At 38.2% G+C, this 26,267-nt stretch overlaps 1 protein-coding gene across 5 annotated transcripts in view; it reads left to right on the forward strand.

Annotated features, from left to right (window-relative positions):
- The window catches only part of DCLK2 (doublecortin like kinase 2), an 80,971-nt gene that overhangs the window by 37,076 nt on the left and 17,628 nt on the right, over nt 1–26,267 (forward strand). For 3 of the 5 annotated variants that reach the window (XR_008436643.1, XM_053974938.1, XM_053974940.1), the window contains exons 3-8: nt 8,459–8,561; nt 10,897–10,995; nt 12,292–12,339; nt 15,923–16,017; nt 21,962–22,034; nt 22,999–23,107. Coding sequence is in view for 3 of the 5 variants with exons in the window: in XM_053974938.1 (XP_053830913.1) it covers nt 8,459–8,561; nt 10,897–10,995; nt 12,292–12,339; nt 15,923–16,017; nt 21,962–22,034; nt 22,999–23,107 (527 nt within the window). In the remaining 2 variants the exon portion in view is untranslated. The remainder of the gene's footprint in view (nt 1–8,458; nt 8,562–10,896; nt 10,996–12,291; nt 12,340–15,922; nt 16,018–21,961; nt 22,035–22,998; nt 23,108–26,267) is intronic. The other 2 variants (XR_008436644.1, XM_053974939.1) reach the window with 1 other exon arrangement.

Consider the following 26,267-nt stretch of genomic DNA (forward strand, 5'->3'; position numbering starts at 1 on the left):
GATGCCATGTTTTTCAAGTAGGGTGATTAGCCAAAGGCATAATTTCTATAATAGTGCAGAGTAGGTGATTTTATGGAAAAAAAAAAGAAGGTAAAGCTTAAATTTTAACTGCATTTGTATTGTGGAACAGGGTGTCATTAAATCAGTAAGATTTGATTAAATTGGTTGAACCAGATATCTGTCCTTATATGTACCCTTTTCCTTTTAATGTTCTTTCATAATACAAGTAGCTTTTATTTTTAGCCTAGCTGCTTGGTGGTGAGATGGAAGGTTAGCTGTGTGAAGTCAGGTGCTATTTTTGGCTCTGTATTAGGCTTCCCAGTTATGCCACTTAAGGAGGGAATCTGTTACGCTGACTGGTGAGCTGTGTGATTAATGCACCTATGGGCAAAGATATCTTGTCTTGTAACTGGAAATCCTCTTGTTTGTTTTTCTCTTCATGCAAACTGGATTATGTTCACAATCACAAGCTGCACTTGCTAATTTTCTGTTTCCTGTTTCCACTGACTGCATGTTTAGTAAGGCTTTTGTTTCTTTGTGTAACTCATGAAATTGAGAAGCATGGCATTAAATTTCACTGTTTAATATACTGAAACTATCGACTCTTGTTGAAGTAGTGGATAAGGCTAAGGTAAGGGTTGTTCAGAGGAGTTTTGTGTTATAGAGACAGATGAGTTGTACAGAGTGATTCAAAATGATTCAAGATTTCCAGAATTTTAGTCCTTTTCAACTGTTATTTTCTGATATCTAAATAGCTGCACATAATCAGTGCAATATTTGAAAGGCCATTTTGCAGACAGATCAGTTTTGTCCTTTGGAAAAACTGGTGAGCAGACCTTGCCAGGAAGTCCTACTGCACTGGAAGTCCTCAAGAAATAGATACATGTAGGAACTCACTTTAACTTATGCATATTCCTACAGCTTATTTTTCTTCCTGTCATTTCCATTGCAGTGAGGACGATGTGTTTGAAACACACCCAAATGCAATCTTCCATTTCTGTGTGTGTTCATTTTCAGAATTAAATTTTTGAGATGTTAAAAGATATATGCAAAAATCTTTTTGAAATTCAGATTAAAAACTAAAATGTGAGATGTGCTCTGTTCTGTCACGTGTTCCCAACAGCTGTGGGGCTCTGTGAGTTGTGACCTGACCACTCTGTTTATTCAGTATTTCTGCATTGTCATACTGTAATAGGCGTTTCCTGGGCTTTCTGCCAGACTTTTTCTGTTTACCAGGCAGCAGGCAAAGATTTAATATTTCTGTTTCCTTTCTTACTCCTTTGATTCCCTGTGGGAAGGAAGGGCTTGTCTCTCCTTTTTTTACTGCTGTTCCTTGTCGTGGAGTATCAGTGGAAAGAGGTTCATTTTCTCATGGTGACTGTAATTATGTGACACAGCCACTGATTAAATAGTCATTTAAGAAGCTGACCTGGAAGAATTGCTCTCATTATGGTCTTTGTTTCAATTTTTTTTCCTCTTTTTTTCTGTTTTCCTAAATAGGTTAACGAGCTCCCTTTGTCCAAGGCAGACAAATTCAACATTTATAAATTATTAGAAACAGAAAACTTCATTTTTCTCTCATTGCTTACTGAATTTGTTAAACTTGAAGGACAAAACAAAAGGATGCAAGATGCCAAACCTCAAATGTGGAAGCTCTGACCTAGAAATCATACTCATTTCATAGTTTATTGCAGTATCCAGCAGAGCTGATGAAGCCCTCAGACCTTTCCCAAGCTGTGGTTGTGCATAGCTTCATGAATGTGAATAATTTCATTGACTGCAGTGAAGTTTAAAATTAACCAACAGCATGGGTTTAAAAGGGACTTTTAGAGTAAGAGTAGACCAAAAAAACCAAGTGAATTACTTAAATTAACTATAGAGAAAAAGGACCTTCAACATGCTCTTTAATATATGAGGTAATTTTGCTGGTCAAGATGCACAGTCATATAACAGAAGATCAAGTAATGAATTTTAAATTTTGCAACAGAGTTGATACTTTTGTATTCTTTCAGCATGATCCAATCTGTTACTGTATTTCATGTTTCCTTTGCAGACAAAATAGTTGTGCATTTGAGCCTCCGAAATTAAGAGGCGTTTGACCTAATTCCAATTATTTCCAGAGAACAAAGGAGGGATTTTTGTCCCTTCTTGTCTGCTAATGACCTCATGGAAGTTGACTGTTGGGGAAGTTATTTTGGTGCCTTGCATAGTCCTCATAGCTATAGCCAGTAGGAAAGGTATGGGTGTCTAGAGTCTTACCAAGCTCACAGTTTTATGTCCTCAGGCTTCAGGGCTCTCCAGCCTACCCTAAAGCTGTTTTGGGCAGATTTGGCCAGTCTCTGTAGCATTTGAGCTCTGTCAAGCCTTAAGTCAGAGGTTAGCAGCTTGCTCACCCTTCTCTTGGTGTTGTGTAGTTTTGTGCACATCGGGAATTCCCAGAGGGATTCTGTAGTAGAGCTGTCACAGAGGACACACATAAGCTGGTGAGGAACAGAAGCTTTTGCAAGTGTCAAGTGCTTGTTCATTACACCAGCAGGAATCTCACCAGTTTGACCTGATTTTCCAGGTTTACTGCAGATCTGATATATCAGTGGGTTTTGTTGCTGTTCTTGTCTACAGTGTGGGCTTCTGGCCCTTGAACAGTTTCCTTTTTTTGGCTGCTCCCAAATTGCTTAGCATACTTTGACATACTTTGACACTTTGTTATTTCTGGAAGAGGTTGTTAATTAAAAAAAGAATAATGGCAATTACGGTATTTTTTGAAAGGGCACCTCATGGTCTCACTGGTTTGACTTTTCTCAGTATTTCTCCTTCCTGGGTGTATTCTAGCTACCCATCTGACTATTCCCTCACTGAAGACATGTCACAAAACATGACTCAGGACAACCAGGCAAATAGCTGCCATAATTTAGTACTGAACTTCTTGTGTGCCTCTTGGTTAGTTATGAAGGTCATTGATGGCTTAGTAAGTAGTTGAGAATATTGGTCAAACCCCTTTCCCTTGGTCAAGTTATTTTGATAAAAAGCAGAACCAAGGAGAATTTCCAAGGTAAAAAGTCCTGTGTGAAAATCACAGTACCCAGTTGGGAAGGGTGGGAATGCCCTTTTCACCTTCCTTTTTGAGTTCCTGAGGCTGCCCAGAGGAAACTTCATTTTGAAAGTTAAGCCTGCTCGTGTTGGTGGTGGAGCTGAAATGGCAGACAGACAACTGACTTATTTGTGCAGGAGTGCTTTCCTTGCATTTTGCACCATAAACCCTGGAAATGTAAGGCTGGCAGCTTCAGAAAACACTGAAAGAATTTTAATAAGTCTGAATGGCAGTGAAGAGGAAGTGGCAGTGCTAAAAGTATTTCAAAAGAGGAAACAAAAATTATGATTGCAAATATAACCTGACTGGTAAAATAGACAAATATTTTACTTCTGCTTACTCAGAAAAAAAAAGTTGATGCAAGGAGCAAAGGGCAGAACTGCTAGGGCAGCACAGCTATAATCGGTCCCAGTCAGAGGAACAGCATTTCCTACAAGAAATGTGGAGACCCCTCACACTTAAGGCAGTAGCAGGGAGGTTGTATCTAGATTTGTCATGCTGACATTTAAAAAATTGTTCACATTTTTTTTCAGCAATTCGTGGGGAAAAAAACCCCACTATAGTCCTTTAAGAATTTCAGCCTCAAGTGCCTGTCTCAGCTGCTGAACTGAAAATGCATTCACAAATCCAGCTGTTGCTGTGCATGCCTGCTTTCCTAGTTTTCCTTTTGCCTTGTATGTTCTGTGCTTCCTTTTTAAAATAGTTACACCATGTCCTCTTTTCTTGAAGTCAGTAGATACAAATATTTTTTCCATTGTTAAAACAAATGCAAATAATTTCTTGTATCTTTTCCAGTTCTAATGTTTTAGATCCATTTTCAGCTGCTGCTGAGAATTTGTCATCCAGAGAAGCTTTCCCCGGACAGAGGGTGTGGCTCTTCAGGCTTAAACTGTGCAGTCCTGTAGCTGATCACTTAAATGGAATCAGACATACTAAATTAAGACAAACTATTTGTCTTTCTAGCCCTTCCTTCTACGTTTAGAATGAAGCACATTTGTAGAGCTGGAATAAAGACACTTTACCCAGCAAGCTCCTGGCTGGGGGCTGTTGATATGTGATCACAGAACTCTGTTTAGTGCTACAGATTTCAGGGAATTCGAATTTCCAGGAATTTTTTCAAGTGCTTATAAAACCTTCTTGGCTCCAGTCTCTCTAAGTATTTTTCTTATGGAGATTGGAGGAAAAATATTTTCTGGATAAATGTTAATGTATTTATTTCAATTTTTGTCCATTATATCTTCATCATAAGGGGCAATCAATAAATACATGATGAATTCTATTTATAAACAGTTGATCATTATTCATGTTTTTTTCTGGAGTGGGAATGTATCTTCTTTCTGTGTTTGTTAGATGAGGTGGGAGTAAGGATTGATGTAAATCACATTTCAAGGCATGTGTGGTGGTAAGGGGAAAGGGATTTCCATATGGATGACAATTTGTATGTTCTAATTCAGTGGCTTGATCTGACTGAAGAAGTATTTCTTTGAAAAGAGCAAACTTCTTTGGTTTTAAATATTTGTCAGAAACATAAGCCTGTTTTGGGAGGTAAATACGATGGGTGTATGTGACATGGAAGCACTGCACTAGTAGACAGCAGTGGATCAGGAATTTGATTTTTCAAACAGATGTGTTTTTCTCCCTTTGTTTTCAACGCCTCATGTTTGTGGGTTTTTTTCTGCATTTAAACCACATTTTTTTTGTGCTTTTAGTTGTGTGATTTTGCAGTGCTTTGACCGGTACTTGTCTTACAAACTGTTGTTAGTCATGACACTCCTGTAATACAGTGCATATTTAGTCAGATGTACCTCTCTAAGAGATGTCTTTGTGTTTGTCAAAAACTTCATCCAGTGTCTCAAGATTTCATTCCTTCAGCTGGGGTCTTTTTTGAGCCCATCAGGAAGCAGGGATGCCCTGAGTGGTTTGCACATGGTCGCAGAAAGCCGTGGAGAGAATGCCAGGGAAAGGATTCTGAGGAAAGGACTGAGTACTAAACCAATCCAGTCTTATGCACACATTCTCCACTCTGCTCTGTGTAGAGACATATTCTGAAGAAAAGCAGTGCAGCAAGACAACCTGAGCAGCCTTGAGTTATCAGAGGAGCACCAGTGAGTCATTTCTTGTTTTAATGAAAGGGATAGCAGTGGAGTTACCAGGTCACAGGCAGTATTTGTCTGGTAAAGAGTGATGTATTTAGAAATAAATAGGGTTTAACACATTTTAAACGTGTTAACTGAAACATGCAAAGTCAACAAAAAAGTGGTTTTAGCACTAAGTGTGACAAAAGAAAGAGTGGATAATACTGTGGATGGATAGTGGAAAAAGAAGCAGCGTTATCATACACTGGTTTGAAAAACTAAATCTTGGTCCCTAACTTTCTGGAATACCTGACATCCTATTCATATGCACAGATTCTACTGCTAATGAAACTTTAAAAAAAAAAAGTTTTCAGAATTTTTTGTTTATAAATTTCTAAACTGCATCCTGATTAAAGTAATAAAACCCCCTCTCCTGTGACCTAAGTTCAGATATTCTTTGGAGTGGGATTATGTGATTTGTAAGTTAGACCATGGTGGATTTGCAGCATTTGAAATCACATGCAAACAAGTTAACAATTTCAACTGAATGATTTTTTGAACACTGAGTAAAAAGCTTTCATCATTAATTGCTGTGTATACATTGATTTTAACTCTGTAGGAGATGAAGACTTCATTTTAATATGAGTTTGCACCTTGAGAAATCCTCCCTTGACTTTATGACAATAAAAGCCTAGAAAAAATACCTATTAGGTTGTACTTTTAGAGAAATGCATTTCCACGAATTTAATTTTGAAAATGCTTTCCTCACTTCATAATGTGGAGTGATTTGGGATTGGTAAATTCTAGCAGGTCTTTATTCTTCATTGCATACACTTGTTCAATACTTTTTTCATTCTTGTGTATTTTAGGTGTAGCCAGTCTGGATTATTTGTGGGGAGAAGGGGGACTTTGAGTATTCCCTGCTGGAATATAGTGAGCATCAGAGTAAAGCCTTTCTCATAGCTGTGTTTATCTAGCTTTCAGTTATAATTGTATTTAACACTTTTTACAGTAAGGTGAATACTTTTTACAGTAATCTGTCTTGGTGTGTGACTGGCAGGTGGGAGTCACATGGGTCAGGCACACTGTGTGGGAGCAGGCAGAGGCTGGCCTCAACCTGAACTCCAAGATAAAGGTGCTGTGTCTCCACCTGCAGCAGCTTATCCGATCACTGGCACTCAGCATTACTCCTGTGTATTTTTGCCTGGGGAAGCTCTGTGGACATGAACATGTGAGGAAGGATATGTGGGAATTACACATTTCTTAAACTTGGTTATTCGTTCCCATTCCTAGCAGCTGTTTTCAGCAGATTTTCCCAAGCATTTCTAAGGGTGCTCCTGTCATCTTTTGTGCACAGATCTGAGCCTTACTCTGTATAATTGCTCTCCAGACAACAAAGGGATGCTGCTGCTTGCAGTTATACCCTTGTGTGTTTCCTGACATAAAATCTGTCATTATTTCCTCCCTTACTCTCAGTTCACTTAGACTGGATGGGTTAAGGGGTGAGGTGAGGTGAGGCTTTCAATCAGAACAGAAAGATTAATTTTAGGCAATGCTAAACCACAGCATTTAACTCCAACCTTCTCGAAACAGCACTGCAAGGGCATCAGGAGAAGTGGTGGGCAGGCAGAGCTTGTGGAAATGGCTCCCAGGTTTAGGGACTTTGAGTGTGAGCTTGCACCTCACAGAACATCTCTGCCCATGTCCTGCCTCTGCTGCTGTGTTCTGGATGTGTGTGACGTGTTCTGGAAGTTGTCTCACAGCTTTTCCTGTTGACTTGGTTGTTGGATTCTGGAAATCTGTGGAAATGATGATGAAGTCCTCTTGGTTATTAAGCAGAGAGGAATGAATCCCAAGTTAGCAAAAATTTGTGCAGCCTTTTGAATCTGGTTTTTGTTGTTTCTTTGGTTAACTGAAAGCAGCAGTTTACAGGCAGAGCTGAAAATCTCTCTCATCAATGAGAGCAAACTGTCCTTGCATCAGTAAGGTGACAATAAAAGGATTTTGGTGCTGGCTGTGGCCCTTTGGCTGTGTGACACAGTGACACAAATGCTGAATGCTGTGAGCAGGGCTGCACTGAGGATTCGGCTGCTCTCCTGGGGGAGCTGCCATGACAACCCCACTGCTGGTGGGGAATGCCCTGCGCCAGAGTTCCTGCGGTGAGCTCGGGGTCACTGGCATTCCGAGTGGCTCTGGAATATTGCAGGCACCAGAGAGCCCTTCCTGTACTTCTGCCCATGTTTACTATTATCACAGTGGGTGAAATACGCAAGTGGTCTTGACAGGTATCTGGGAAAGAAAAACCTGATTTCTCTAAAAGCAGATTTTTTGAATTCTTTCTTTGATTTCATGGCTTTACCAAGTGATTTGAACTTTTACTTCTAAATTTCATGTGGGCATGCAATATTAAAAAAAAGGGAAACAATGGTACAATAAAATTTTAATTTGTTTGCATCTAAAAAAATAGCTTGCTACCTGCAAACACTTGTTTCCCTTACAAGGGAATTAGAATGAGTGGAATTTCTTGTTGTGGCTTTTTGGTTTTAACTGTTTTGAAAGCAGACACTTGTTCCTTCACAAGCTGATTTTTATTGACTTTTGAGGATGGAGATTTTTTCAGGGTATTTGGTTTTGTGTTTTTAGATAATGTCTAAACTATCTTTTCTTTCTGGTATCCTGATGGTTCTTGACATACATTACTTGGATAACATCATTATCCAAGCAGCATCGTTACCCAGGTAATTAAGAACAGACAAAGAGCATGACTGCAAAGAGCATGGCAGGGACTCTATTTCTTTATTTTCTTGAATATGAAATACCTTTTAATAAAAAGGAAAATTATTTAATGATTTTTTTTAGCAGGACATTAAAACATGGAAATTAAATGCCTCAGAACATAAAAAAACCAATTTGCAGATGCAATCAATTTAATTCAACAGATCTTCCCACGAGCAATTAATGTATTCTTAATACATGAAGCTTTGATATTTGAATAGTGTTTTCAGATGTTCCTGTCAAAGAAATGTGTGTGTAGTTATAGGCAAAAGTCATCAACACACTTATGTAACTCTAAGCAAAAACACAGGTTCTAAATGTAAGAGTTTTTGGAGGTAAGGGGCAGTCATATTTTACATTCTTGCTAGAGAGCTGATGTACTGAGGAGCTGGAGTGCTTGTGTTATTACAAATGAACATTATCACTGTATCACTGTGAGAAGGTAAAGACAAACTTATTATTTGTTGCTCTCTAACTTAAGATTTAGTTTTGAAAGTGCTGCATTTATTTTGCTGTGCAGGTAACGTGCTTGCAGGACTTCTTTGGAGATGACGATGTCTTCATTGCGTGCGGGCCGGAGAAGTATCGGTATGCTCAGGATGACTTCGTGTTGGATCACAGTGGTAAGACTGCACATCCTGAACCCACTAAAATAGAAAATTCTCCATCCCATTTCCCCTGTTCAACCCTCAAGAGTGGTGTGATTCAGGAAGATATACATGGGAGGATGTTTTCCTATGGATAAAAAAGGTTTTTCAGGCCATCATCTGGATTCTGTAATCCTGTTAAAATGCACCAACAGACCTGATCCAAATTCCTGCAGAATAGACACTGTCCCTAAAGTTACATGGAAAGCAGAATTGAATTATAAAACGTTCAGTCATGGATCTAATGAACCTAAAATCTGTTAACGATGTTCACTTTTGGCATCTCTGACTATAAGATAATTTCCATATTGCTTTCTTCATTAGATTTTTGAAAAATCTCATATGTAGCCATGCTCATTTAAGCCCTGAATTACCCTGCCAGACAAATCACACACTCCAGTCTTATCTGCTAATAGACCAAGTGTTGGTCTTGTGTATATTTAGGTTATAGAGGATGTTGGGTAGGGAAGGAGGTGAGACAAACTGGGACTTTGTGCCCTCCTGTCTGCCTTGGGCAGTTCATGAATTGAATGTGTTTATGAAAGTAGTTTTTCCATAAACAAAAACTTTGTAATGTACATTCAAGGAAAAGGCAGTCTTCTACCAGAGAGTTTTGGAATTGTCTTGAAATACCAAATCATAAAGATGTTGGGGCTTTTTCCTCCATGTTCATGGAACTGTAGAATGAGTTGAGCTGGAAAGTACCTTTAAAGGGCCTATCTAGTCCACCCCTGGCAATACCAGGGACACTTTCAAAAAAAAAAAAAAAGAAGTTCAGGTTGCTCAGAGCTCCATTGAACCTGACCTTGAATGTTTCCTGGGTGAGACATCTATCACCTCTCTGGGGACCCTATTCTGTGTTTCACCTGTTGCCGAATAAAAAATGGCTTCCTTATATTTAGCCTGAATCTACAGTTTTTTTACTTTAAAATCACTCTTCTTGTTCTATCATTACAGGTCCTACTAGACAGGTTTTTTTCTGTCTTTATTGTTCAAGCTGTAGAAACACCCTGATTTTCTTTTATGAAAAAAATTAATTTATTGTAAAGAAAACTTGCCTTGGCAAGAATAATCAGATTGTTCCAGAGGAGCTTCAGGTTGTGAATGAAGGATTTTAGTTTTTTTTTTTTAAATAAAAACAGCAGCACCTTCTGTTCCTGTAATTTTTACAGACATCATTATTTCATTACAAAATGCTCAGTTGCAGCAGGAAGTACAGATGTATATCTACCCACTGGCCTGTACATTTGGATGGATGGAGGATTCAGCTGCCTCCCATTCTGCTGTTCTTGCTAGGGTGCTGCTTTTCCAGAACTGCTTGATTATGTTGAGTCAGTTAGTGTGGGGGTGACCAAAAGGGTGTTTTTTTAACATAGTTAACAGCTAAAATATTACTTTATTCTTATGAAGGAATGGAAGAGCATGGTTGTGTTGACTCACAATGCAAATCCCAGTCTGGGCATAATCCTAATTTCCCTAGCAGGTTTTAAAGCTGTAAATTTGCTTTTCCCATTACACAAGGCACAGACTAGTTGAGCTAATTTCCTTGTCTTTTTCTCTTTCTTTTCTTTATCTCTTCAGCTTTGGTGGTCCCTGCTTCCTCTAATAGCTCTGGGGGTCTTTATGGATAAAAGCAGGTTATATACATGACTGGCAGGGCATGCAGCTCAATTTTTTTATGATGACATGGCATCCTAATGATGACATTGTTCATCAGGGACAAAATAAGGAGAGAAATTTATGATCCCATTTGGAGTGATTTGCTAACAATGCTAACCGTAGGAATTAAAATGTTACCAAAATGGCAATGCATGTGTACTCATTGATTCCTTTCCCATTGAGGTTGTTATTTAATGATATGAGCTGATGGTAAATGACAGTAGTCTGTCGTTTCAGCCTTCTGGAAAGAATAGGCATTTTTCACCTGTTCAAAAATTGGTCACAGCATCAGTTTCTTGAAAAAGAAGGGAAATAGTGCTGGCAGTGCAATTGCCCAGTATGGAAGTGCCATTACAGCAAAGAACCTTGGCATCAGCATATGTACAAACTTGAACTGCAGTAATAATCCAGCCTCAAGACGTGAAGAAATATTATCTGCAGAATGTCACATACAGTATTGCGTAGCTCAAACAGGTTTTTATGGTGAGTAGGTTAGAGCTGTGAGATGCTCTTACAAATCTGTTTGACTCACCTGGGCAAAGATGTTTCGAAAGTGCTGGTGATTTTCTGGATGACAAACTGCCACGGTGTGGAGGGAGCCTGTGCATTGAAGTGTTGTCAAAACCCCTGACAGAGCTTGCTTGCTTTGCAGAATGTCGGGTTATGAAGTCTTACTCCCGCTCCTCTGCCATGAGGCACACTGCATCCAAGAGTCCAGGACCTTCACGTCGGAGCAAATCCCCTGCCTCAGGTACTGCTGCTAGGAAAGAGCTGAACACATCAAATACACAAAAATTAATTTTTTTCTAATGGGGTGAAGAAACCTGTTGGCTCTGTCTGTAATACAAGTGTTTCCAGAGGGCGGGAAAAAACCCTTTTTTCATTTTGTCTCAGAGATTTAATACTAATCTAAAAGAAATTTGCAATTATTTTATTTTAAATCCTAGGAAGAAACATGGTTTTTATTTTTTAATTACAGGCGCATGTAGTTTATGAACATCGGAGTAATTTGTGCTAATTGTGCACTTGGGATATGTTTTCAGTATGGCACTTGATTTTCCTGAAAACTATTAACTACAGGGTTATATATATGGTTAAGTTCATGTTCCTTGAACTAGAGTATACCTGTACATTTTGAATTAGAAAAGTTTCTCCTATATTAGCCAAATACTATCAGATATACAGGCCTTTGCTGGTTTAAGTAATTTTAGGAGATGTACTGTGCTGTGATTGACCATTAAAAGAGAATTTTTCTTCCTGTGCTTCTCGTAATTTCAGAGAGAGGTGTTCACACTCTGGTGATTTTGCCACCAGCTTGGCTGAACACCATATGTTCCAACCATTTTATGTAAATAAAGGGAGAAACTTGTTTTTTAAAAAAATTTTAACCACTGTATTTAATTTCTAAATACTTGTTTTTCCCCTGAAATCAAACTATTGAATATGTAAATATATGATATGCTCTTTTATATGTAAATATAATATATGCTATTTTTTGAATGTAACTATAAATGTAAGTTTCTGTGTGTATTCAAAACTGTGACACGTTCCATATCCTCATCTCCACATTTGTTTTGCTTAATTGGTGCTGGTTAAAGTAATTTTATCTTTGGGTTTTTTCAAAGTGGAATATTAATAATCTGTTTATAAAGGTTGAATGTTTAACTGGAAAGCTTCAAAGAAGGATTGCAGAAAAATGTATCATGAAGGGCAAGTTTTGCAACTGATCTAGATTTCATGCAATTCTTTTACCTCCAGTGAGATGATGTAGAATATCTATCAGCAGTGAATTTTATGCAAAGTATTTAGATATCAGTGCTGTCATTCCCATACTTATTTCTACTTAGACCCACTTTGGTTTGGTTAATTTGAAAAATGTATGCAAAGTGTGTGGTATTTATCCTTCTATTTCCTTGGCTTTTTTTTTTTTTTTATGTAGTCTTTACTTATCTTTTATTTACCTTTCTTCCTTTCGTGCACGTTCAGAGCTGTTTAATAACTTCTTTCCTTAATGTCTTTTTCCTTTGTGTCAAATATATGAGTACAGTAAAGAGGGGTGGCCACTCCAGTGCTCATTCTTCAGCAAAATCCCCAGGTGAGCCATTACTATTATGGCTGTATATCACTAGTGTGTCTCCTCCCTTTCCATCTACCTGTATTTTTGGTGCTGTATTTGTGAATGTGTTCAAGTTTGAAACACATTTTGCACTGGATGAGACAGAGACATAATGGGTGTTGGGTTTGGTTTTTTTTGTTGTTGTTGTTGTTGAGGTAGATAATTTCAGTGAAATAATGTTTTTCAGTTGTTGGATATCCACTAATGGTGTCAAAGGTAAATTTTAAAGGTATAATTTGGCTACAAGTAGTGAGCATTCTAAGGAGCAATACATTTGTATGTTTATTTTAAGCATATTAAAATAGAAAATTTCAGCCAGCAAAAAGACATTTCAGCCAGCAAAAAAGTATGAGAATTACTGAAAAAAGCAGTGCAAAACCGTCTCATATGTTTTAATTTTATATGCAATTTCTTATTTTTCTTATTTTTCTTGTATCACTTCAGCCTAAATTCTACAAAACCTGAGGAATTGCTGACATTTCAGTTCAAAGTCAAAGCTTTTGTGAAACAAGTAACATACAAATTGTTTAGCAAATAAATTGAGTCTTTGGGTCATACTCGAAGTAAACAATTTAGAAGTTATTAATAGATTTTTAAGTTTTAAACATTCCAGTGTGCCAAACTTGTAGCCTAACATGTACTACTTCAGAATGACAGAAAAGTTTTGGGGTTTTTTTCTGTGTATCCACTGGTATGCATGTGGAAAGAAACCTCAAAAGAATTTATGCTTAAATAGATTAAAAAGGTAAGGATGGCATACATAGGGAATAACCAGCAAATCAATAGCAGCAGACAGATGTGTGCCAATACAGATTGCTGGGTTATTGAGTGAGGGAAGAAAAAAAAAATGCTGCTGTCTGAAATAGCAGTGTCATGGTTCAACCTCAGCCAGCAACTAAGCACCACACAGGCACTTCCTGACTTCTCTGCTGCAGCAGGGTGAAGGAAGTGAATTGGAAGGGTGAAAGTGAGAAAATTCATGGGTTGAGATCCGAGTGGTTTAATAACTGAAGTAACAATAGTAATAGCAACAACAATGCTGCAATGAAAACCACAAAGAGAGAGAAATAAATCCCAAGAATGACAAGTGATGTGAATGGGCGGCTGACTGATGCCATCTTGTCCCCAAGCAGTGTCCCCTCTGCCCAGCATTCCCTCTCATTTTACTGCTGAGCATGATACTGTATGGTCTGTAATATTCCTTGGATCAGCTGGGGTCAGCTGTTCCACCTGTGCCCCCTCTCAGCTCATGAGGAGCCAAAAAGGCCTCGATGCTGTGCAGGCCCTGCTCAGCAGTCACAGGAACATCCCTGTATTAGCAGCACTTCCCAGCACAAATCCAGAACGTAGCCCTGTGCTAGCTGCTGTGAAGAAAATTAATTGCATCCCAGCCAGAGCCAGCACAAGCAGTTGGCTGGCTCCCTATAGATGCAAAATCTTTACATCCAGACAGGGCCAGTTCCAGCTTTCCCTGTTGTTGCAGTTGCTTAGCAGCTCACGTGCAGTGGCTCTCTGAAGGCACTGGCAAAGAGGAATCTGCAGACAGCTCTTTCCAGCAGGAATGAGCTGTGCGTTCTGTAGATGCACAAAAGTTGGAAGGCACCTCTGGGTGTCATCTTGTCACACCCCTGGCTCCGAACATCACCCTTCTCCACCAAGAATAGCTGTGATATCAGCAAAGATCTACAGTACTGTCAGTGTAATCTGGGCTCTTCTTGGACAGTTTTGGGGGGGAAGAACGTTATCTTGACCAGCCAGTTTCACTGGAACAACTTAGTGGTTCTGCCAATGCTTAAAGAGGATGGTAGTAACGTAGACAAGGACACCTTACAGTGGTCATGTCCAGGAAGTAGTGGCTTTTCTGTGAGTTGTATAAAAGAATCTTAGAACAAGCAAAAAAATAATTTTCCTCCTGTGGTACTAGTTTGTCATTTGGAAGCAAACTCTGAGATGCTTCTACTGAAGTATCTCATTTTTGGTCATGCAAGAAGCAGAAAACAGTAAGATAGCAGTCACTAGCCATTGTCATACTTGCAAATTCTTTCTAAAACAAGGATGCATTGGTTATCCAGAACAAATTACTGAAGTCTACAGGAGGGTAGTGTACTCTTAGATGCTTTCAGCTTCTCAAAAAAAAAAAAAAAAAAACTTAAAATCACCTATTTTTCTTACAGGCAAACATTGTTAAAATCAAGATGAAAATATCCTAAATACACTGAATACTTTTAAAAGAAAATACTAAGGTCTTGGTCCTGTAACAGAAGTGGGAATATAAATCCAGGTTACCAGACTTCAAGACAGACTTGTTAGACTTAGCTAAACACCAATTATATATATGTTATATATTATATATACCAAATATATTAACATCATACACCAGACAAGGAGATTTTTGTGAAAACCAGGGATTTGTGGATGTTGCAGTGCAGACAGCTTGGTGTAGTGGCAGATGGACTGCCCAGGTTGTAAAAACAGTCCTTGAAAGGCATCTCTTACTCAGATAATATTAGTGTGCTGAGCCAGTGGACACTTGTAAAAGAAATCCAGTAGTTTAAGAAGTGATGCATAACCCGTGACAGACCTGAATATATAAAGGAATTGTGTAGGTGTATCTGTTATTTAATTTGAAGGTCAGTTTCTGTTTACCAGCTTTGTCTTTTCTTTCTGGAAAAATAATTCATCACTATGCTATGAAGCATTTTTAGCTCTTAAATTTCTGCCTAGTATTTTTCTCTCCCATGAAAAATGAGGATCAGCTGAAAAGAAATGATGTCTCATCATATAACATTGCATCATATTTGTGTCTGATGGACAGTGTACTATTCTCCTGCATAATGAAATCTGTCAGTTTGACCTTTTCAGAAAAAATACAAGGACTGACCTAAGTTATATTCAATACACCAGAGAGATAACAAATGTTGTATGAGGCCTGTCTAAAAATCTGGACTTAAAATGAATGAACTCTTTAAGTCAAGAGGGAGGGTATTGTATATTTTCAAAGACACTTGTACTTACTGGAAGCTCAAAAACAAGCTATTAGCTTTTCTCTTGTTGAGGTTTTTTTCCCCTAAATCAACATTTCTGAGCTACTGTTTTCTGTCATGCAGTTAATTCTTCTTGTTAGAACTCCTATTCTGTGAAACATTCTACCTAGAAAGTAAGGCCTTGATCCAGACTGAAGAGGAGGAGGGTCAAATATCCTCAGAAACATTTTCTTTCTATATATTTTATTGTGTGATACCACAATTTATTATGCAATTTTTAAAGGCTGTGGCTTTTTTTTTTTTTTTCCCTCTTTGTTTCTGTGCCCAAAACTCTTGCCCTGGCAAAGGACAGAAAGGGCCTTTTTAATCTCTGAAATGACAATGTAGTATTTGCGTGTCTCCTTGATCCCATATCCAGACACATGAATTTTCAGGGTGCAATTTTGTGACATGCAAATATATATGTTATTCCTAAATACTGAGGTCTCTGTTTTGGTCTGTGTTGGCAGACTTCAGCGATAACTTCTGATTTTTATTCATCTTTTCTTTCATTTGTTCACTTTCATTGCTTTGGCCAGTTAATGGAACCCCAAGCAGTCAGTTATCCACCCCAAAATCTACAAAGTCCTCCAGTTCTTCACCAACAAGCCCAGGCAGCTTTCGTGGCCTCAAGGTAAGTGCAAGAGCCATTAAACCCCCTGAATTTCATTATTCAGTGACTGTATGACACTGGTGCTGAAGGAAAAATAAAAAGCTATTATTTTGGAGGGTAGCCTTGCAAGTATGGTTTTTGCTAATATGGAGAACAGATCTGAAGTAAGATTTTTGTGTTTTGTCTGGGTTGAACACTCAGCTTAGGAAAGGCAGAATGTGATGCTGGCTCAAATATGCCACTCTGTCTTCCAAATTTTCCATTGTTCTGTGGACTGCAGAAATCCTCCAAGCAATTTGTATCCCTTCAGCCTATAGAAATGTAGTATTGTCTTATAGTCTGTAGCATTGCCCAAGTTTCATCTAAAGCAGACTTATTTCTCCCTGGCACCAATTTCACCCCTCAATCCAGTCTCCTGCCAGAAAGCTTTTGAGGGCTTCCTTTGGGAGCAGCCTGATGTCTGGCAGATTTTTCTGTATTGCACCAAGAGATTTCTCTTCCTCTCCCACTTCAGAATTGGCTGCATTTGTAGTTCTTGGAGGCTGCTCTGTGCCTTTGGCTCAGTGAAATAAAAGGAACATTCTGGATTACAGTGGAGCATCTCATTGCTGCGTTTGTGCAGCTGTCCTTTCAAGGGGAATTTTCTTATGGAATCATCAATTGCAGCCATTCTGGAAGCAGACTGGATGGTTTGCACTGATTATTCTGATCAAGTAATAGCTCCTATTGGTGAACACAGCATTTGTGAAGAGGCTGCATAATTCTGTGGAAAACTGTTTTCTGCGTTAAAAGACTGGCTAAAGGACGTGATTGGAATAGTGCTCCGATTTGGGTTTTGACATGCTAATTGTTATCAAGTCTTGTTTTGCAAGGAGTATTGGCACTAGTTTTTGCCAGACTGCTTGTGATGATTCTGACAAAAGATTTTGATTGTTTTAATTTATTTGTTTAATTGTTCAATTTTAAAATTAATTTTTAATTATATCAGTAGCTGTTTGGTTAAATAATTTTCAAGAGCAATAATAGTTCTGACATGGAAAATTAGAACTGTGTATCTTAAAATCTGTCTGGACAGCTCCTCTGTGGAGCTTACAGTAGAGGACACCAGAATCACTGGGCTTGAGGCTCTCAGCTGGTCTGCACTATATTTAACAAATGCTCTTTGGTCTTTCTTTAATGAAATTATAAGTTTAGAAACGAGATCATTTGCCTTGGTTTTTTCCACTGCTGCTCTGTCTGCTTTTAACTGATTTAACTCCATTAAAGGCAGAGATAATTCTTTTAGCAGCAAGTAATTCTCACCAAACTGGACATGTCCCCTTTCCCATTCACTTTCACTCAAGTAGGCTCCTGTACTTTTTCAATTTGGAATTTAATTTGTGCTGCGTGCTAATGGGTTTTTGTGTCAAATTATTCACCCCCATATGACCAAAGAAAACAGCAAAACCTCAGATCTGATGTGTTACTGAGGCAGTGAGTACCTCTTGTTTTATCCTTTAGGATGCATCTGTTTAGCAGGAGTGTCCCAGCTGTGCTCCTAAGACTAAAGATAGGGAGTTATCTGGTGAATCCAAGGGGAATTCCAAAGGGATCAAGTGTGCTGTTCAGTCACACTTGTTTCTCATTAATGTTGTAGTAGTAAGGACTGTTTTGGGGAAGCATAAAACCAGTAACAGGGAGGCACAGTTTTATGTGAAACCAGATTCTCTTAAGAAATTTATACACCCTTTTGTGAAATTGGGGTTTTTCTGGTTATGTTGATGAGAGAAAAGGGGGAAGCAGGGAACAATTTAATTATTTGGAGATTATTGCTTTTCCCTATTGTTTAATAGTTCCTTGTTGCTAAGACTGCATTGCTGCACAGACAAACAGTATGGCTTCCTGCACTTGTATAAAGAAGGTGCCATGACTGCAGCTGAATGAAAATTTAGATCTAAATACCATGTCAGTGACAGAATAAGGTGTATTTTAGAGGTTTTTGTCTTTGGGAGTTCAATATTTTGAGTGATTTATTGTGCACAAATCATATATATTTGTTTTTGTAGAGGGTGAAACAGCAGGACTGAATAATGGTTTTGTATAAGCTTGAGGCAGCATAAAAAAGGAAAAAAAAAACAGAGTTGGTATTTCTGTTTCCTGTAAAGAACAGAGCATGAGAGCAGCTGCACTTGAACTGCACTTTAAAAACTGTTTTATTTGAAAAGCCAGAGCAAAGTAAAATATTTTACTATAGATTAGAACCTTGCTGTGCTCTTTGTAGTTTGACAATCAATGCAGAGCATAAGTGATAGGGCCAGTCATCAAGGCAGCCAACTTGCAAAAATACTGACTGAAGCAGCAATTTCTTCTCAGTCTCAGACACTGAATCTTATATCATATTCTCTAAATGCCACTATTCCTTTAAAGAGAAGCCTCTTCAGTCCCCAAGGATTCCTTCTACTTCACAACTCTTTTGTTAGGAGTGGTATGTTCAGGCAGAGAAAATTCCTCACAGGAGACTCCTTGTGAACAGTTTATCTTTAAAGGGAAAGGCTTTCTGTCCTTCCTAGCTCTTCCAAGCAGAGAGTGCCCTTGTGCTATTAATTGTTCAGTACATACAGTAAGTCCAGCATCCCAGGCTTGCAGAAGTGTTTTAAATAGTGGACTCTGAGGTTATATTGAAGTCAGGAATTAAAGCTATGTCTTAAAAATAGTAAACATGATGGAATTTCCCCACAAACCCAAATAAAAGCCGTTATTCCAGTAAGTGACAAATGTGGATACTATGCATCCAATACCCTATATAGCCTTATTCATGCTGTTTATTTTTAACAGCCCAGAATTATTCTGTAACTCAGCATTTCACTTAGCAGGGGCTTTGTTTCAAGGTGAAAATTTAGATGTAAAAGTTAACAAGTATGGGCATGAAGTAAATGACTACTCTGTGCACTGTTCTCTTTTGATCAAATGTGCTGAGTTTCTTATTTTTCTTTTGAATTCCAATGGAGATAAAATCTGGTGCATGGGTTAATAATAATGGTAATATGGTGCATTTGATGTCATAGGACAGCTGACCAAGAGAAGTCCTTTTGCTATTCTGTAGGCAGTGGAAATGTTTAACAATTTGCTTTGGTTCTAAGTGTACATTTCCATGCAAAGCTGTTACAGGTGATTTGATTCTTAGCTCTTCCAATACGTCTGTTATTCTGCACACATTGTACCATAAAAATCATCCAGAGACTAAATTAAATTTGGAAATCGGTGTAACTTTGGAAAGTGGTGTCATAACTTCCTTATGCTTACTTGGATTGCTTTATTGTCCCCTCTTGAAATTAAGGACCACAAAGTCTTGCAATCTTTTTAAAAAGAAAATAAAATCATCCAAATAAAGAAGCTTTACAGTTGAAGCCTTTCGTAGACTCAGAATTATGCTAAATAGCTTTGTGTTTTAATTTGTTTGGGTGTTACTTTTGCAATTGATGGACCACATGGCCAAAGTGAAAGGGCATTAGAACCTGATCCAACAAATAACTTAAGTACTTACTTAACTTTCAGCAATTGAGTAGTCCCTTTTACTTCAATGAGGATGTTAATGTACTTAAAGTTAAACATGTGCTTAAGTGATTTGAAGGATTAGTGCCTATCTTCATCAAGGTTTTTGATTTCTTCAGTGTTGTACACATGTGCTTTGTGTGTAGTTTTATGTAAAGATTATTTACATGTGAGTATCCAGCCTAGTGACCCAGGGGCCACAGCAATTCATAGAAGGATTCTTTAAGTGATGCATTTTGTGAATTTACAATTTATGTTTAAGGATCACTTTAAAAATACTAAGTTTCTGTCTTACACATTTTGTTACTATTAAGCATTACAGTAATAAATACTCACAATATCTCCATGAAACACTGATTATATAAATAGCATTTTATTTATGTTCAGAATGTCTTTTAGTCCCTTCTTACTACAGTCGTTCAGGATGAATTACAATGGCATAACCAAAGTGTCCCCAGACTTCAGGGAATACTTCTGCAAAGTTAATCCACAGTTCTGCTAAAATGCTCATATTCCACAGTTATATTCACCACCATCCCATGTAGCTGCCAAGGAGTTAGGTATTTCTTTCAATATGAAAATAATCCCCAAATGTTTCCACAAACATTCATGTCATGGGCACTCTTAATGACAAACCTCTGAGTGCAGAGGTTTGCCAACCAAGATACCATTCTACTGCAAGAGAATAAGGGTTTGTATCTGTGGATCCTTAAAAAATAAAATCCCACCAGCTGTGGAGTTGTGGCAGAGCTAGGGTTAAACCTGCCATTTCAGATTCTGATCTAACACCTCAGCCACAGTGGCAGCATTAATTTTATTTTATTTTTGTATTCATTTTAGCTTTTTTTTCCTGTTAATGTTTGCTTCCTTCTTGTGGTAAGAAGGAATGTGCCCAGTCATGCTCTGCCCTTATTACAAGACTGAAGGAAGTTGGAAATGTGGCCTAGATGTTCCCATGTATTGTCATTCCCTGAAAACCCAAAATAGATTACTAATATTTTAGGCTGATGACTAATACTTAGCCATGGTCTGTTCTGCTATCTCTGCTTCATGCTTGAAGAAAATGTGGCTGACTGGTTGAGAGACTGACTCATGATTTTGTACAAATGTTATTTAACCCAAATGTCCTTGTTCCTAATCCCTGTTAAATAGACAGATAACTCAGAAAGACAGCAGCCTTAACATAGCCTGGGTTTAAGTTATTAGCAAGGAGCAGAGTAGTAGCTGCCTGCTTGCTGTTTGATGCTGCTTCTGTGCCAAACGCTGGTAAACTTCATTGTTTCAGGGGCTCTGCAAAATTAAGTTGTACAGCTTCTAGTTACTGTACCTTTAGCTGATTTGGCAGCTCAGCTGCCACTAGAAACTTAAGCATTCATTAGCATTTCATGAGCCTTTAGACAATATCCCTATCTGTCAGTTCAGTTCTTTCCCTGACAATAGTGTTAATGATTTAAAATATTCAGCAGTGTAACCAGACAATGTCAGCTAAAAGGCAAAATGCTGCATTTGCATTCCCGGTGTCTCGAAAAACCATTTCAACAGACACTGAGCTTAAGGCAGAGAAGCATTTTAATCCTTCCTGTGGTGAGTGCTGAAAACCACCATAATGGCCCATGAAGAAAACAAGATCTGGAACTTCACAGAACAGCAAGAAATGTTACATAGAGGAGGGGGAATTATCTAAACTTTATTTTAATTTCATGCAGCATCCCTATACATAACTGTAATAGGAGAGTTTATGAAAGTAGTGCACAGAACACATCCAGTATATTTTACTATTTATGGCATTCATTCCTATGCCTCCACCCTTTTTCAAAATAAAAACTTAGCATCGTTTACATCCTGGGCAGTATGACAGGATGACTTAAAGTAGAAACATGAAGATTCAGATCCAATATTAATTAAGCTTTTACTGCAGGAGAATCAGTTTTCTTCAGCTGTCATGCTTGAAAATTATTTAGATATTTGTTTATTTACAGTGTCATAGTTACTAAAACTGGATCTATGTCTGGATACATATCTGACATCTAACTTGAAATGTTTGTAGGTGTCAAAATCTTCACAAAAATCTTCACATCTATAATAACCTAAAATATAGCCCGATAGATAGCTAAATAAATCTGATTATCATAGATGTACCTGGCCACCTAAGCCAAAATTGTAGGTGTAGCTGAAAGGACTTTTCTTTGCTGTTTACTGAAATCTCTTCAACTGCTTATCTAAATAGATATATTGTGCCTGAATCTTAAAGTGGTACAAGTGACAGTGATGATGAACTTTGAGAAAGCAAGAATGAAAATAAAATGGGAGTAGAAAAGTAAACTGCCTATCAGAAGCATTTTTAGTGGGGTTTTACTTCAACTTTGCTGGTTTTTTGTATGGCTCTCTCTTGTGATTAACATCAGAAATTAGAAGTTCTTGTGTACTTCCACAGATCTCCCCACATGGTGGATCTTCTTCCAATGTGAATGGTGTACCTGAATCACTCCGTTGCCAGAGTCCCGAAGGTAGGACACCAATAACTGCTGGCAATCCTTGCCAGAATTTTGCTGTGGATGACACTTGCATTAGCACTATTGGATGGTTTCTGGTGACTCCAAATCATTTTCTGTTTGGAGATGTTTGTTACCTTATTGATTCACCTTGGAAAAAAATTTAGCCCAATTCATACATCAAGGCAGTAAAGTTAGGAAATAAATTTTGTTAATTTTCTTTGTCCATTGGTAGCATATTATTGGAGCTTGCTCTTCAATAGACACTGTCAGGAATTTGACCTATTTTGAACATGACCTGCATTATCACTAGAAATGTTTTTGTGGCTGTATTGAAAGAGAAACCCTCCTCAAAAGAGCTCTTTGTGCTTCAGGTAGAACCACTGGCCAATCAACTGACCTTAGCTAAATTAAACCTTTCATTCCTTATCTCTTTACAGCTAAGTCAATTATTTTAAAATATTTTTAGATTTCATGTTGGACAAATGTTTTTTATTTTAAAAACACTGAAATAAGCATCTATCAAAATTACTTGCATTTTGGATGTTTTAGGAGTACCTATAAAAACTTGAAGGAATTCAGCAGATAAAATTTTTGGGTCTTTTATATGCATTGTAACTGAATCTTATTTGCATTTTTGCTTTGAGTTTGCAAAAAAATAAATTAAAAAAGTAATTTGAGGTCAGAAAATTTTAGATGAAGGATTTCTAACTGCATTCATTACTTTTAGAATATGCCTATACAAAAACATAGCAAGAGGCTTATTTTTGTGTTCAAAGGTCAAATATCTTTGGGTTCATCTTGTTCTTCTTTACACTTGAGATAAAACCAAGGGAATTGCAGTGGAGAAAACAGCTTACTTTTAAGTTTTGTTTTGCATTCGTGACTGTTTCTTATCTGTGGAGCCCATTGGGGATATATTGCATCCTGCTGACACTTCTCTTCAGCTTGTATTATTGACTTCTATATTTTTTTACAGGCTTGAATGGAAACAAGTTCTCAGGGTCATCTACCATTCTTGAGAAGTATAAAGTGGGGAAGGTGATTGGTGATGGCAATTTCGCTGTTGTAAAGGAGTGCGTGGAACGGTGAGCAAGGAAACTCTTCAGTCCTGCTGTTCATTGTACTGGATAAAGCCCTGTGCATTAACATAAATTTCCTAGACGAATGTAATGAGATGAAAGCGAAGAGCAGTTGCAAAAATATGCACACACTTCAGGAAAAACAGGCATAGCAAAACAGGCAGAGCTTTCTGTGTTCTCTTCTAGCAAAGGGATATGAAAGCAGCAGAGAGCCATGGCTTTTTATCCCACAAACTAAAGGAGGCATCACCATCTCATGGTGCCTCCTCAGGAAACCCCACAGCTCTTCAAGAAGTCTCACACACTACAGATGGTTGTGGACGACAGGAAATTCTGTGTGGCATCTAAACAGAGTTTGAGAGACCCCCCCACTCCTTTTGCCTCACCAATTCTGCTGCTGTGGTGCCCCCACTGCCTGATGCTGACGTGATTTTTCACAGCTTTCAGCATTCTGTGGGTAGAGTACTCTTAAAGACGTGCAGTTGTTGGCTGTCAGCCTGTGCTGGTGGCTCCCTTGGGCTTGCTGCTTGTGTTTGGTGGTGTGGAGGAGCCAGACACTTCAAATGAACCCTCCAGTATGCCTGAAATATCCTTGTGCCTGATTCCCTGTGGAGTAGGCAGGATACCTTTGCAGACCTGTGCAGTGCTGCTGCTCTTCCTCTGCAAGCTTTGTGTCACACTTTGCTGCCAGTGCAAACATAATAGATGATTTGACTGTCACTTTCTCAGTGTATTTTTTTTTAGCACCACCTTCTGCTATTTTCATCAACCTGAGAGTTATCTCAGTTTCTTAAATATTATGAGGAATCTCCAATTTGTACACAAATACTGGGAAAACTCAGCAAATGACTGTGAAAAACATAAATGTTAGAGAAACATTCTATTATTTTATCCTCACCTGCTGGTTTTAGTTAAATTGAAAGAAAAAAATTCAGAATGGAAATATGTCATTCCAGAACTGAGGTTAGACTAACAGGTCTGTAGTTCCCTGGGTCTTCCATTATGCCCTTGGAAATTCAGTGTCAGCAAATGGAAGGTCACTGCTCCCACCCTTGTGGTCCTCTGGCTTAGGAGACTGGGCAGCCCAACTTCTATCAGTGGCACTAGAGACTGAGGCAAACAAAAAAAGCATTCCATGCCTTTGCTTTATCTTACTGTCTGTTAGTCAGGTGACAGTCTTCAGCAAGTTCCAGTGTTTTCTTTTGAGCTCCCTTTGCTATTGACACACGTAAAAAACCTTGTTGTCTGACTCAACACTGGCCAGTTTCAGCCCTAATGGGCCTTTGGCCTTTCCTCTCCCTGTGTGCACCAACCACAGCTCTGTAATCTTGCTGCAAAGCCCCACCTTGCTTCCAAAGATCCTCTTGAGCACCACAAAGAGTTCCATGCTCAGCCAAGCTGCTTCTCTGCCACTTAATGTTTGGGGAAATTGAAATCTCCCATAAGAGTGAGGGCTACTGATCCAGTAATTTCTCAGCATTACCCACAGAGTAACTCATCAGTGCTTACATCCCAACCAGGTGATCCCAGACATCCCCTGCACCATATCCTTTGTTTTCCACTGCCCTTATCCTCACCCAGAGGCTTTAATGGTTAAAAGCACAAGCTAACATATTTATTGTCTGATATACAGGCTGTACATTTTGGAAATCACTTAAATCCCACTGGAAATGGCACAAGGGCTGCTAAGTCACTGAACGTCATTTGTGCTTTTTAGAATGAGGAAAGTGGACTAGAAAAACAACCCTCCAATTATAAAAATTTCAAAAAGGCACAATTCCTCTTCAATATCTAGTTATGTATGTGATCAAATCTTTAGTGCAACATTATTAAATTAATTTTACATAAAATAAGTATACAACAACAATTGCTAATAATAATGATGAAAGAGGAAATGCCAACCTTCTCTTTTAATTCCTATTAATTATATGTAATTTCTGATAGTGTTGTGCTAAGAAGCCTTAGCTGTGGAGCCAGGATCCTATTACACAGCTACCAACTGGGATGTTCTACAAAAAGAACAAGAAAATAATGTGGTGGTCTCTTTTGTGCCTGTGTGTCTGTATATAAAGACATGAGTCAACAGATGGGCACTGACAGCTCGAGAAGAATCCCAGAAACCTCTCAGACAATGCTGGGGTGTGATGTGCAGGGATGTTAGCACACAAATAGTGTGGGTTATGTACCTTTATTCCATGGGTGCTGCAGTAGAGGACATTTGCAACAGGGATTTGAAGTTGTTGGATGAATTGGCTTTGTGAATGTTAACTCCTCCTGCTCACAGCACGGGTGCAGGAGGTTCCCCAAGTGGATGTTGCTGATCATTTGTTCCCAGGCTTTCTGATATAATGGTGTAAAGTACAAATTGTGATTGTGATTTCCATGCTGCAGATCTTACATTGGGTCTGTAATATCAGAGGGTGGCATTTCACAGATACCATTTAGACAAGGGCTTCTATCTAAAGACCGGATCAGGTTGTAACTATGACAACCTCGCAGATACAGCTGCTCTTCCAGGGCAGGGATTCTCTCCTGCAGTTTTTCAATAATGCATAAATGGAATGTTAGGTGTTAATTCAGTTCCTTTTTCTGTAAGGTGCTGATTTTGACCAATTGTATGCCAAATGCAGTGAAAATCACCCTGGAAGTTTGAAAATATGCCTTTTGCTTTTGTATCTACCTCTTGTTTTCTAGTTGTGTTCTGATGCACACTGGAGTCTGTAGGCACTGGCACAGTACAAAATAGCAGCAACTTGGTCTTACAGCAATTTCATATGATTTTTAATTCATCAATAATATAAATAATAATTTCATCTTTTAAAAAAATAATATTAAATGGTGTTGCTTTTTATTCCACTCATTTTCCCCCCATCCGGAGAAATGGAGATTTTTATTGCTTAAAGGGATGAAGGACAAACAAGAGCTCCTTTCTGTGAGAGTGTTTGTTGAAAACAGTAATCCTTTTTTACTTTGTATATGACCCACCCTGTTAAATGTCATGGGACTTTAGATGACTGCTGCAGAATTCTACAAAATACTTTAAAAAAAAAAAATTGTAATACAAAAGCTCAAAATCAGTGCCCAATAAATTCTACAGGATTTTAGACTATGGCATTTTAGCTCTGTTGAATCCTATTGAATTTTTTACTAGGGTATCACACTTACA

The sequence above is a fragment of the Vidua macroura genome, chromosome 4 (genome assembly GCF_024509145.1).
Source record: "Vidua macroura isolate BioBank_ID:100142 chromosome 4, ASM2450914v1, whole genome shotgun sequence".
In the NCBI taxonomy this organism is placed as follows: domain Eukaryota; kingdom Metazoa; phylum Chordata; class Aves; order Passeriformes; family Viduidae; genus Vidua; species Vidua macroura.